Source organism: Pongo pygmaeus, chromosome 15 (genome assembly GCF_028885625.2).
Source record: "Pongo pygmaeus isolate AG05252 chromosome 15, NHGRI_mPonPyg2-v2.0_pri, whole genome shotgun sequence".
NCBI lineage: Eukaryota > Metazoa > Chordata > Mammalia > Primates > Hominidae > Pongo > Pongo pygmaeus.
In genome coordinates, this window is record NC_072388.2 from 21,418,714 (window position 1) to 21,432,869 (window position 14,156).

At 40.5% G+C, this 14,156-nt stretch overlaps 1 protein-coding gene and 1 non-coding gene across 3 annotated transcripts in view; one reads left to right on the plus strand and one right to left on the minus strand.

Annotated features, from left to right (window-relative positions):
- RNF212B (ring finger protein 212B) overlaps window positions 1–14,156 on the plus strand; it is an 81,815-nt gene that overhangs the window by 62,709 nt on the left and 4,950 nt on the right. For both annotated transcript variants that reach the window (XM_063651440.1, XM_063651439.1), the window contains exons 5-11: window positions 4,136–4,251; window positions 5,470–5,530; window positions 6,245–6,273; window positions 8,261–8,307; window positions 8,524–8,566; window positions 9,777–9,837; window positions 10,224–10,272. In XM_063651440.1, coding sequence (XP_063507510.1) covers window positions 4,136–4,251; window positions 5,470–5,530; window positions 6,245–6,273; window positions 8,261–8,307; window positions 8,524–8,566; window positions 9,777–9,837; window positions 10,224–10,272 — 406 coding nt within the window. The remainder of the gene's footprint in view (window positions 1–4,135; window positions 4,252–5,469; window positions 5,531–6,244; window positions 6,274–8,260; window positions 8,308–8,523; window positions 8,567–9,776; window positions 9,838–10,223; window positions 10,273–14,156) is intronic.
- Window positions 5,049–5,155, minus strand: LOC129013368 (U6 spliceosomal RNA). Its single transcript, XR_008493854.1, has one exon. It is a non-coding gene; the product is annotated as a U6 spliceosomal RNA (small nuclear RNA).

Below are 14,156 nucleotides of genomic sequence, written 5' to 3' on the forward strand. Positions count from 1 at the left end.
ATGACATGAGGCCAGAAATTTGAGACCAGCTTGGGCAACATAGCAGGACCCCATCTCTATCAAAATAAAAATAAATAAAAATAAGAACTGGGAAGGTCATTCGTTAGTACAAAAATGATAATCAAGCTAATATTCATTTCCAAAGCATATATTACTTTTTTGTATGTGTGTGCTTTTGGTAGAGATAGCATTTTGCCACGTTGCCCAGGCTGTTCTCAAACTCCTGAGTTCAAGCTATCTGCCCACCTTGGCTTCCCAAAGTGCCAAGATTACAGGCATGAGCACTGCACCTGGCCTACTTTTATAAACAAACAAGAATGTTTTGTTTATAATAACCCACATTGGACCAAAACGTCTTGTCTTATCATAGTAAACCTACTAAGCTCCCCCTTTGCTTCCATTACTGTGCCTCTCTCAGTATTTTTCAGTTATTTCTCTTTTATTCTTTCCAACCTTTTGTTGGACCTAATTTAGAACTGAAGTTTTAATATGCTCTCTCAAGGATATAAAATAAAAATTATGTTTCATATATAAAATAAAGTTTATACAGGCTGTTGGTTTGGATTGAGTTTTTTACTAGGTCCAACAGACCAAACCAAAATGGAATTATTCACGCTGACAGTTCATCTGATCTTCCAAGAAATCAGGAGAGAGAGAGGTAATAGCTAAATCTCCAAACAGGCCAATTTTAGCTGGCATAATAAAGAAGTCCCCTCTGCTTTAACCTTTACAAAGAAAGTAACTTTGAACCAACCCATGCACTTTTTGTTCTCTGTTTCTGCTTTCTTCAGCCCTTTTCTGCCTAAAAAGCCAACTTGTCTTCTCAGTTAATCAGAACACTCATTCTGTTTTTTAGAATAATGTGTTCCTCAAGTCTAGAATTGCAAATCAAAGCCAGTTAAGATCTTTAAACTAAATTTGTTGTAATTTTGTATTTTGACATGTTATCAATAGTAAAACGGTAGGAATCCAGAGCATGAAGACCATGATATCCTTACCTGGTCCTAGTATGGAGATAAAGGAAAGGAATCAGGGTATAGAAGTAGATAGTTTCATACCAATAAAATGTTGGTATCAATGTTCCAATAAAACAAACAATATTTAACACTTGCATTATCCAGACAATGTTAAGTGTTATCATCAGTAGAACTACTTTTATTATTATCAGCTCTGTGTTACTGTATTAACAAAATAATCACAACTTTAAGAAAAAGTAAGTTATTGGGAGGCCAAGGCAGGAGGATTGTTTGAGACCAGGAGTTCAAGACCAGCCTGGGCATATAGCAAGATATCATTTCTAAAAAAATTTTTTTAATTTTTAAAAAAGCAAGGGAGCAAGCAAAAGTTAATCTTCTTTGGAAAAAGAGATCAACCTCTTCATGAGGCTGACGGATTTGAAAGATTGCTAACTATTGGTAATTTTTTAAAGTACTGTACTGAGGTACATTACTGAGTTAGATTTTAGAATCTTCTTCGGTGAATGTGTTTGATATAGGCTAAACATTTGTACCTTGGCATCAGGCAAAATCACTTCTTCTTTAATACTCCTTGCTGGTTGTTTTCTGGACTGGTCTTTCTTCTTGGAATGATCAGTTTTTTGGGACAAGTAGACAAAGTAGGTCTGCTTAGGCCTGGCAAAAGACCCTCCCATAGTCCAGTCTGGCTCCCTGGAGTTCCACAGTGGGGTCTGTTTATGCACTTATGACCCTTGGTAATGTCAAAGAGAGGGTAGGGTAGGATTTGTCTTTTCTTGATGCTAGCCTGATTTTGACATAATTTTACTTCTGACTAATCCCAAGGGTAGGATTAGGATATTTGGGATACTAACATTGTGATTTGGCTGTCTATTATATAGCTTTATCTCTGTTGCTCCTCACCCCTACCCCCTGCCATTTTAGGTAATTCCCAGGATTCAGAGTGACTTTTATTCTGCTTCTCCACTGTTCAATTTTTTTTTTTTTTTTTTTGAGATGGAGACTCACTCTGTTGCTCAGGCTGGAGTGCAGTGGTGCAATCTTGGCTCACCACAACCTCCACCTTCCGGGTTTAAGTGATTCTCCTGCCTCAGCCTCTCCATTAGCTGGAATTACAGGTGCACACCACCATGCCTGGCTAATTTTTGCATTTTTAATAGAGAGGGGGTTTCACCATATTGGCCAGGCTGGTCTCGAACTCCTGACCTCAAGTGATCTGCCCACCTTGGTCTCCCAAGGTGCTAGGATTACAGGCATGAGCCACCACGCCTGGCCTCCACTATTCAAATTTTCTAAAATAATTTTTTTAAGTTGGGCTCTTGCTCTGTTGCCCAGACTGCAGTGCAGAGGCACGATCATGGGTCCCTGCAGCCTCAAACTCCTGGGTTCAAGCAATCCACCCACTTCAGCCTCTCAAGTAGTTGAGATTACAGGAATGTACAATCACGCCTGGCTAAATTTTTTAAATTATTTTTTGGCCGGGCACGGTGGCTCACACCTGTAATCCCAGCACTTTGGGAGGCCGAGGCAGGTGGATCACGAGGTCAGGAGTTCGAGACCAGTCTGACCAACATGGTGAAACCCTGTCTCTATTAAAAATACAAATATTAGCCAGGTGTGGTGGCGGGTGCCTGTAATCCCAGCTACTCAGGAAGCTGAGGCAGGAGAATCGCTTGAACGTGGGTGGCAGAGGTTGCAGTGAGCTGAGATCGTGCCACTGCACTCCAGCCTGAGCGACAGAGCGAGACTCAGTCTCAAAAAAAATAAAAAATAAAAAAATAAAATAAATCAATAAAATTATTTTTCGTAGAGACAGGGTCTTGCTATGTTGCTTAGGCTGGTCTCAATTTCCTGGCCTCAAGCAATCCTCCTGCCTCAGCCTTGGCTTCCTGAGTCTCTGAGATTATAGGCGTGATCACCATGCCTGGCTTAAAATAAACATTTTCTTTTCACAGCTTAAAATAAACGTTTTAGTTTTATTTAAAATGAGGGTTTAAAAAAATAGACTAGAGTAAATTCTTATCTATCTAAAACTAGTTTAGTTTACTTTCAAGTAGAAAGGAAACTCTTAAGTACAATTCTTTAGTAAGGTGGCAAGAGCAATTTGAAAATTAGGTGAGAACAAAAAGTTTATGAGAAGTGTACCAAGATCTAGGAAAGGACCCTAGACAAAAGAGGGTTTATAGTCTGAACAGGGAGGAAGCAGATGAGACGTAAATACTGCTGTGTACTCAAAAGTAGAGCCTGACAAAGCTAAAACACTTTCTAAATATTAACTTTTGATCCGATTCAGCAATCCCATGATAGACACATTAGTATAGCAAATGGTAAAGTGAGGCAAAAGAAAAAATTATGTGTGCCTGCCCAGAAAAAAAATTCAAGCATAGGTAATCTCCTTCTGTGCCTCTCCACCCTTTCCTATAGCGGCATAAGCAGCCTGCTGGTGACTCTGTGTAGGTGTCTTTAGGGAAAATAAATTGGTCACCAAGGCTATGTAATAGCTATAAATGTGGAAGCTGATCCAAACTAATAGTTGACAAGTTAGAACCAATTCTAAGCTTGAAAAACAGTTTTAAAAAAATCTCTCTTCTGGCATGGGATGAAAAATTATATTTTTAAAGGGTCATTCTACTAAGGTAGAATATTCTCATTAAGATAGTAGAAGGGGCCGGGTGTGGTGGCTCAGGCCTGTAATCCCAACACTTTGGGAGGCTGAGGTGGGCAGATCACCTGAGGTCAGGAGTTCAAGACTAGCCTGACCAACATGGAGAAACCCCGTCTCTGCTAAAAATACAAAATTAGCTGAGCGTGGTAGCACATGCCTGTAAATCCAGCTATTCGGTAGGCTGAGGCAGGAGAATAGCTTGAACCCGGGAGGCAGAGGTTACGGTGAGCCGAGATCGTACCATTGCACTCTAGCCTGGGCAACAATAGTGAAACTCTGTCTCAAAAAAAAAAAAAAAAAAAAGATAGTAGAAGGCTAGTGTTCTGGAAATGAGTGCTGAGCTCTCTAGTTCTGGGAAGTTGTGAATTAGGCCAGATGTTCTAGAAGAAAATGAGCAGTATAATAAAGTGTGATTTGATGTCTTTCCCTTTGTTGCCAGAAGTGAAGGGAAAGGAGTTATAGGACAGTATGTCAAAGGCTTGTTTTTCTCTAGTAGGTGTGGAGTTTCCAGAAGAAACAAACAGATCTCCTCATCGCCTTTTATAAGCATAGAATTACAAAGTTAGAAACAGCCATGCAGGAGACACAGCAAGCACTGGTCAGCCAGGACAAGTAAGTGACAAATCAAATCCCAAGAGAGCTTTTTTTCTTTCTTTCTAAGAAGTGACAGTCCTTATTGTGTTTGCAAAGCCTAGAAATTGCTCCATATGTATTTGTTTGTTTGGGAAAATCGGGTACAGAATTTCTGATCCCCTGAATCTCCATTTTTTCTCTTTCTTCCCTCCAGAGGCCCTCTCACTTTATAGTTTTCCTCTTCTATTTCCCGGTATCAAAAACTGCTTCCCAGGCCAGGTGCAGTGGCTCACACCTGTAATCCCAGCACTTTGGGTGACTGAAGCAGAGGATCACTTGAGGCCAGGAGAAGATCAGCCTGGGCAACATAGTGAGACTCTGTTTCTAAAAAAAAAAAAAAAAAAGGTTTTTAAATAAAAAATTAGCCAGACATGGTGGTTCACACCTGTAGTCCCAGCTACTTGGGAGGCTGAGGCCAGAGGATCGTTTGAGCCCGGGAGTCTGAGTTACAGTGAGCTATGATCACACCACTACACTCCAGCCTGGGTGAAAAAGTGAGACACTGTCTCAAAAACAAAAACAAAAAAACCTCTGCTTCCTTGAGAAATCAGATATAGCTGATTCACACTGATAACACTCATTGTAGCCTCAATCTCCTGGGCTCAAGCAATCCTCCCACCTCAGCCTCCCAAGTAGCTGGGACTACAAGTGCACACCACCATGCCTGGCTAATTTTTGTATTTTTTTTTTTTTGTAGAGAGGAGTCTCTACATATTGCCCAGGCTGGTCTGGAATCCTTTTTTTTTCTTCTTTTAAAGTTTTTTTGTTTTGTTTTGTTTTTTATGGAATGCTTCAAGCATTTACATGTTAACTTTCTTTGGGGGCTATGTTAATCTCCTCTGTATTGTTCCAATTTTAGTGTATGTGCTGCCAAAGCAATCACAAGATGGAGTCCTTGATAAAAATTTTTAGACATCAGCAGGCCAGGGGTGTGTGTGTGTGGAGAGAGGAAATGGAATTCTTTGCAAATTCCCCTGAAATCATACCAAGTAATTGCTTATTTTGTCCACCTAATTGTTCTCATTATCAAAACCCTGCCATTGTCTCCTTGAATCATCAAATCCCTGATAGAAATAGCTTGTATAGCTGCAAGCATTTCTCAGTAAGTATTAACTAGATGTTAATTGTTATAATAATGAAAAATCAGGTTTTTAATCCCTGATTTGCTGGAGCTGATTGTTTCCATCTTTTGCCTAGAGAATTGTCAGTCTTAAGGAAGGAGAATGGAGAACTGAAGAAATTTCTAGCCATTCTAAAGGTGAATGAAATAGATTTTCCTTATTATTATTTTCTCTCTTACTTTTCTCATCTATCTAGCTGACTGTATAGAATAGTATTTCCTAATCTTTTTCTCATCATGGCACACACAGAAATTGATATTTGTATAATAAGCACACTATAGTAAATGGATGAGGTCTCAGCAGACCTTGGGGGACTGAAAGGATCAATATATAGCACACTTGTAACCCATTCCTGAAGATCAGTGAGTAATGACCTACCAGTTGGAAAGCTCTCGTATAGAGGAGACAGCTGTTGCAACTTAAACATTTCTCTTCAAGAAACTCTAAGATACCTCAGGACCCTTCCTCTGCATCACACTCTACTTCCTAAATAGTTTTTCTTCCTAAGAATGTTCTGTGTATTTATATAATTTTCCTATTGATCCTACTCCTGTAATTATTCTAGCACATTGTAGTGTGTCATTTTCCTTTCTCTCACCAGAGACTCGGTATTTCCCCACATATGTTAGTCTATGGGATTCCGTATGCACTCTTATGAAGAACTAAAATTTTATCCCCTCAAAGCTAATAATATCCTAAGGAAATACTGCTGCTACTTTTCCTCCTACTGGGAATCTTAGCAACCATGACTAAGGGGCACTGAGCTTAGTTATCTAGCAAGTAAGACTGAAGATCTGTTGATTAGGATCCTCAGTTGCAGCTTTCTTCACTCCTGGTTTTTTTACCTATAGGAATCTCCAAGTCGGTACCAAGGAAGCAGGTCAGTTTTACCAGCTCCCATACTAGCCCAACCCCCTGAAAATTCCTGTTCTTTCTTGACTCCCGGCTGTGTGAAGTCTGAGAGAGAGAAAATGGTTAACGAATTTAGCTTTCACTTCTCCGAGAAAGAGTTACTGAAAGTGCCGAAGTAAAATCTTAATTGTAATGCTCACCCTGGACTGTCATCTTATGAAATCCTACTGTTTGAAATGCTTGTTCCCCGGTGCCATAAAGAAATAGCATTTGAACATAAATTTAATTTACTCAGCAAGGTCATTTTTACTTCCTGCAGAAAGGGTACACTCGCCAGCAGTTTTGCCATGAGAGTACACTGGACAAAGGAGACAGGGTCGTTCATAACCTGACGCCTCTACCTTACTGCTGTGGCCGGTTTCCATTGGCTGGACCAGGACCTCACATTCTGTATTTGTTCCAATTGGCTAGCAACTTAGAACTTTTAAAAAGGGGCAAAGGTAGAGTAGAACAAAGGAAGGAGGAAGTAACTTGTGGAATGCTGAGAAAGGTAAAAACACCTTCAAATAAGGAAGAGGAACAGGCTATAACCTAATGCTTGCTTGGACCAATATAAGCATGCCAGGGCAAATATTTAGGCTAAATTGTGGGAGCTAAGAACATAAAGTACATTGATTTCTTTATTACGGCTAGCAGATATTTAAGAATGTTAGTACAGGTCTTTAAATAAATTTTGCTTTTAAGAGAAGTTACTATTTATTCCTAATTAGATGAAGAGGAAAGTCTTTAAAGAGGAACCTCTACCTTACTTTTTACACTACTCATCCTTCAAAATTGAACTCAGTCATTTCATCTGTGAAGACTGCATTAGGTGGAGTTAGATGGTCTGTTCATTCATTCAATAAATATTAAGTGCCTGTTGTTTATCAGGTACCATGTTACGTGCTGGATATATACCACCGGTCCTTTCTAATTAGTGATATCTGTGCTCTACCAACTCTTAAATATATTTTTAGTATCGGCTGGGCGTGGTGGCTCACGCCTGTAATCCCAGCACTTTGGGAGGCTGAGGTGGGCGGATCATGAGGTCAGGAGATTGAGACCGTTCTGGATAACACGGTGAAACCCCATCTCTACTAAAAATACAAAAACAAAATTAGCCGGGCATGGTGGAGAACACCTGTAGTCCCAGCTGCTCGGGAGGCTGAGGCAGGAGAATGGCAGGAACCCAGGAGGCAGAGCTGGCAGTGGTGAGCCAAGATCACTCCACTGCACTCCAGCCTGGGCGACAGAACGGGACTCTGTCTCAAAACAAAGAAACAAACAAAAAACAAAATAAAACTATATAGAAATATATATACACACACACACACACACATATATTTGTTTAATATCAGTCCTGCATTATGGATTAAAAAGACACGGCCCCTACATTCATAGAAGTTACAGTCTAATGTTCTTTTGTCCTTCTGTACTTCTGATAAGCCCATTACAACACTTAAACACTGCTCTGATTTTTTTTTTTCATCTCTCCCACTAGCCTGCAAGCCTCTCAGTTATTCCACTTATCTTTGTAATCTCAGGATCTAGGAAATATAGACCCAAATATATGCTTGTTGGATGGCATCCTTCTTTCTGGTTACTTTGGGTTTAGTTATTTTTCTAGTTTCTTAAGGCGGATGAGAGGATGGAGGGATGTATGAATGGATGGACAGATGTATGGTTGAGAGTACTTGGTAAGGCACTGAGGAGAGAAGAAAGGTGTACTTTAAAACTTCTATTATGGGCAACACAGAGGTGGAGAAAGCTCCACTTAGGGAGTTGGAGAGCAATGGGTTTTATATGGAAACTTTGCTTCCATATTTTAGGATGCTACCTATAATACATGAGAGTAAGGAGTTTGTGCTCAGATAGGAAGCTATTATTCTATAAACAATGATCTGATTGATCCTCTAAAGTGGCACTTAACCTCTGCCTAGAGAGATTAGAGCCGCCTCTTTCTTTTCCCCTTGCAGGTCAATCACACCTCGACCAGTGGCCATTACTTCCCCATCACAGTCAGGTGGACAACATTTTTCCCCTAAATATCTGTGTGAGATGAATATCCTTTCCTTATGTAGAAGATGGTTTCCTCTCAGAGACAATAATGTGATCTTCCTAACTTTATGTGTAATATGAAAACACTATATAATCAGAAAACCATGCACAACAAATTGGCCAGGCAAGGCAGGCACACCATTGATGGCAACTTTTTATTCTGTACTTTATTCTCTTTCAGTTACCCCACGACCCAGTTTCCAGCATAGCAGTCAAGTGGTCAGGTAAACCTACACAGCAACATTAAAACTGTTGGCAAAAGTTGGAAGATAAAAGAAATATCTAGTTGTAGCTCAGATTGGGACTGATGAGATTTTAGGTCTATGTAGAAGTTTAAAGCTAAGGTTTTTTTTTTTTTTTTTCCTAATCCAAACTGTATCCAGCTTTATTAAAGATACTGTCCATTCAGGCAGGACATGGGCAGACAATCATTAACAGTATACAACAACTCTCAAACTCCCTTCTTCAATGGACTACTAAAAATCAGAAAACCACTATAAAACCCAATGAAGTCTTCATCTCATGCTCTGAACAGGGAAAGTTTAGAGTGAGGGTTGACATTTCACATTTAGCATATTGTTTAACAACTTTTCACAAGCCAACCCTGACTTGCAGGGAGTGAAATGAAAATGGCAGAATTTATCTGAAGATCCACAATCTAGAAATGGAACCACTGCTCTTTTGACAGGTGCCATCTCAGTGGCATCACTGGAAAGTCCAGATTGCCTGACAAACTGGTAATCAATGACTGGGGGTCAGGTCCTAACAGATGTCTCGGCTTAAGGGAGTTAAGTCTATGCTGAAAGATGGAAAAGGAGAAGAGGACATAAAAACGAATTTGTTTTTTCATACCACAAGGCTTTTGTGCCAAGGTGGCCATGTGTGTCAAAGTCAGGGAATCCCTCCTCCTGGGAGCCAAGAGGAAGTCTCTCAAAACTAGAAGGGAAAGGTGTTTTCTCCTCATCAATCCAGCTTCGGAGACTTTCTATTAGTGACATATGCCCCTTCCCCCCAAAACGACGAGTGTTCTGTGTGCTAACAACATATAAAGCTAGGTTTTTTGAGGCTGGGCACAGTAGCTCACGCCTGTAATCCCAGCACTTTGGGAGGCCAAGGTGAGTGGATCATTTGAGGTCAGGAGTTCGAGACCAGCCTGGCCAACATGGTGAAACCCTGTCTCTACTAAAAATACAAAACTTAGCTGGGCATGGTGGTGCACGCCTGCAGTCCTAGCTACTTGGGAGGCTGAGGCATGAGAATCACTTGAACCCAGGATGCGGAGGTTGCAGTGAGCTGAGCTTGTGCCATTATGCTCTAGCCTGGGCAATAGAGCGAGACTCTGTCTGAAAAAAACAAAAACAAAAAAACAACAACAATAAAAAGTAAAACTAGGTTTTTTGCCTTTTTTTTTTCTTTTTGTTTCACCTTATACAGTCGGTCCTCCTCAGTGGAATCTGTTCCTTATAGAGAGGCTGGCTTTGGTAGCTTGGGACAAGTAAGTAATGTTCACCTTATCTTTCCAGATTGAAGTTTCTAATGCTAAATGAAAGCAAAGGTATCGAGAACTTAAATTTATATTGGTTTTGGCATAAATTATCTGATGTCATACTGGACCCTATTTTCTTTTGGCAATGGAGACCTGACATTAGAAACTGACAGAGAATAAATAGGGGTGGAAATAGTGAAAGTGTTTAAGCACTGAATCAACAGTGTCCATGGTGTTGATTTTGGAAGGAGTAAAGTATGGATCTTTCTTTGACTAGTATGCCCACTGTAGTAGAACAATATATGCTTGAATGTGTAGCTATAGATAAATAGGGAATAGGGAAGCCAGATCACTGAGATATATTTATTAATTGATGCTTATTATTTGTCTATCAGGGAGGCAGAGGTCTGCAGGGAAGGAGAACTCCCAGAGACTCTTATAATGGTGAGGTGGGGGGAAAAGGGTGTCAGAAATCAACCTACTCTATGCAAAGATCTGCGGATTTCTGGTTTTCTATGCATAATATAATGCCATTTCACTTGTTTTTTTTCCAGACAGTGATTCCATGTATCCATACATATATTACAAGGTGTTTTTTTTTTGTTGTTGTTGTTGTTTTTTTTTTTTGGTGAGATGGAGATTTACTCTTGTTGCCCAGGCTGGAGTGCAATGGCATGATCTCAGCTCACCACATCCTCCGCCTCCCAGGTTCAAGTGATTCTCCTGCCTCAGCCTCCCGAGTAGCTGGGATTACAGGCATGTGCCACCACGCCTGGCTAATTCTGTATTTTTAGTAGAGACGGGGTTTCATCGTGTTGCCCAGGCTGATCTCGAACGCCAGACCTCAGGTGATCCGCCTGCCTCGGCCTCCCAAAGTGTTGGGATTACAGGCGTGAGCCACTGTGCCCGGCCTACAAGTTTTTCAAATAATGATATTTTTGTTTTCCAACTAATAAGGGGAAAATAAAGATTTGAGTGATAGAAAGTGATAGAAAACCTCTGGTCAGGAGGTTTACTTTTCAGTAAAATTGACTTGGATGTTTTTGAATTGCCACAAGATGGCATTACAAGCTAAGTGTAAAAAGAAGGTTCACACGATGCCAATTGTTGGCCTGAAGGGTATCTGGCTTCTTTGCTGTGTTTTAAACATAAAAATATTCCAGTGAAGGAATATTTTGGGTCTGCTTACTTAATTTCTTACCTAAAGCACCTTAAAACTATTACTTTTGTTACCATTTTCAAGGGCATTAGCCAGTACCTAGAGAATACCTATCAGAGAAGATTTTCACAAGAAAGAATTTGAAATTCCCGAATCTCTTTTTTTAATTCTCCAAATAGTCTCCCTCTAAATCTCCCACATTTGAAATCTCCCACTCCTTTGAAAAACATAGATATTCTAGCCAATTTATTTCTTTCAGGTTGGTAACAACAGTGTTCTCTTTTTCATTTTTAATTTTAGTAATTTGAGTCTTTTCCTCTTTCTTTGTCAGTCATTTCAAAGAATTCGTTTTGCTGAGAGTCTGTATTATTTTTTCTATTATCTGTTTCATTTACTTCTGGTTTAGTCTATTTCCTTCCTTCTCATTATTTTGGATTTAGTTCTTTTTCTAGTTTCCTAAGGTGGAAGGTTCGATTATTGATTTGAGATCTTTTTTACTATTGATGTTTCCAGTCATAAATTTCACTGTAGCACTGCTTTCACTGCATCCCGTAACATTTGGCATGCTGTGTTTTGTTTTCATTCATTCCAAAGGTTGTTTGTTCGTTTGTTTGTTTTTTGAGATGGAGTCTCACTGTGTTGCCCAGACTGGAGTGCAGTGGTGCCATCTCAGCTCACTGCCACCTCCGCCTCCCAGGTTCAGCCTCCCAAGTAGCTGGGACTACAGGCACGCGCCACCATGCTTGGCAAATTTTTGTATTTTTAGTAGAGACGGGGTTTCACTGTGTTGGCCAGGATGGTCTCCAACTCCTCACCTCAGGTGATCTGCCCGCCTCAGCCTCCCAAAGTGCTGGGATTACAGGTGTGAGCCACCACGCCCAATCCCATTCCAAAGTATTTTCTAATGTCCCTTGTGATTTTTGTTTTTTGGACCCATTGGTTGCTTATCAATGTGTTGTTTAATATCTACATATATGTGAAGTTCCCAAATTTCCTCCTGTTATTGATTTTGACTTTCAGTGATTTAAATCCTTTAAAATTTTTTTTTTTTTTGAGATGGTATTTCGTTCTCGTTGCCCAGGCTGGAGTGCAGTGGTGCAATCTCAGCTCACCGCAACCTCTGCCTCCCAGGTTCAAGCAATTCTCCTGCCTCAGCCTCCCGAGTAGCTGGGATTACAGGCATGCACCACCACACCCGGCTAATTTTGTATTTTTAGTAGAGACGGGGTTTGTCCATGTTGAGGCTGGTCTCAAACTCCTGAGCTCAGGTGATCCGCCTGCCTCCTCCTCCCAAAGTGCTGAGATTACAGGCGTGAGCCACCGCGCCCGGCCTGATTTAAATCCTTTTAAATGTATGACCTAACATGTGGTCTATCCTGGAGAATGCTCCATGTGTATGAGGGAAGAATGTATACTCTACTATTTTTGAGTGGTGTATTCTATAGAGTATGCTAGGTTTAGTTAGCATATCGTGTTGTTCAATTAGTACGCTTCTGTTTCTTTTCCTTGCTGATCTTCTGTCCAGTTGTTCTGTCCGTTATTGAAAGTGGGGTATTAAAGTCACCAACTAGTATTGTGGTTTTTGGTTTTTTGTTTTCTTGTTTTTTTGAGACAGAGTCTCGTGCTGTTGTTGATGCTGCAGTGTAGTGGCACAATTGTGGCTCACTGAAGCCTGCACCTCCCAGGCTCAGGCAACAGTCCCACTTCAGCCTCCTGAGTAGCTAGAACAAAAGGCATGCACCACCACGCCTGGTTAGTTTTTTTATTTCAATTTTTATGTCTTTGTAGAGACGAGGTCTCCCTGTTCTGCCCTGGCTGGCCTCGAACTCCTGGGCTCAAGCGATCCTCCTGCCTCAGCTCCCAAAGTGCTGGGATTATAGGCATGAGCAACCATGCCCAGTCCCTATTATTGTCAAATTGTCTTATTTTCTCTTCAATTCTATCAGTTTTTGCTTCATGTATTTTAGGACTGTATTGTTAGGTGCATATATAAATGTTTCTCTTCTTGATAAATGGACTCTTTATCATTATTTAATGCCTTTGTCTCTCGTAACAATTTTTTTTTTTTTTTTGAGACAGAGTTTCACTCTTGGCTAGAGTGCAGTGGCAAAATCTCGGCTCACTACAACCTCCTCCTCCTGGCTTCAAGTGATTTTTGTGCCTCAGCCTCTTAAGTAGCTGGGATTATAGGCATGTGCCACCACGCCTAGCTAATTTTTGTTTTAGTAGAGACGAGGTTTCACCATGTTGGCTAGGCTGGTCTTGAACTCCTGGCCTCAAGTGATCCGCCTGCCTCGGCCTCCCAAAGTGCTGGGATTACAGGCATGAACCACTGTGCCTGGCCCAACAATTTTGTCTTAAAGTCTATTTCGTCTGATATTAGTATAGCCACTCTTTTGTTCACTGTTTTTTGCATGGAATATATTTTTTCATCCTTCTCCTTTCAACCTATATGCATCTTTGAATCCAAAGTGAGTTTCTTGTAGACTGTGCATAGTTGGACTTGTTTTTTCTTTCATCTGTTCTGCCAGTTTCTGCCTTTTAATTCATTTACATTTAATGTAATTACAGATAAGGAAGGACTGACTTCTGCATTTTGTTATTTGTTTTCTATATGTCATGCTTTTTGGTTAGCCTTTTGTTTGTCCCAGCTGATATTTATCTTCTTAGGCAGCCAAACAAGTGCTTCTAATTGTTTTCAACAGACTGGAGAAAGGTTTTTCTGTACTTGGTAAGCTCTGAGCTCCAAGTCCTGGTGAACTTGAGCTCCAAGTCCTGGTGCTGTCAAATAAAGACAACCTTGAAAGTGGGGTCTTCCAGGGAACCACTAGACAGGTCAAATAATGACAATTCTCTGGGAATGAATCCTCCAAAAAGCTCCAACTCTGTTCCGTCCCCTCTAGTGACTGCCAGACTGTTAGGTTTCACCATGAGCGTGCCCTGTTGGTTTTCAAGGCTACCATGGAGCTGGAGAAGGAGAAATGGCAATAGAGCAAGTTAAAATGCCATAAACCTTGCTGTTTTTACTAACATTTTGCTATTTTTCTTGAATAAACATTCTCCAGATTACTACAAGCCCTTTGTTAATTTCCAGATTTCTGAAAAAGTTGATTCTGACCATTATGCCAATTTTCTCATTGCTTTTATGGAGGAGGAAATTTTGGGAGGT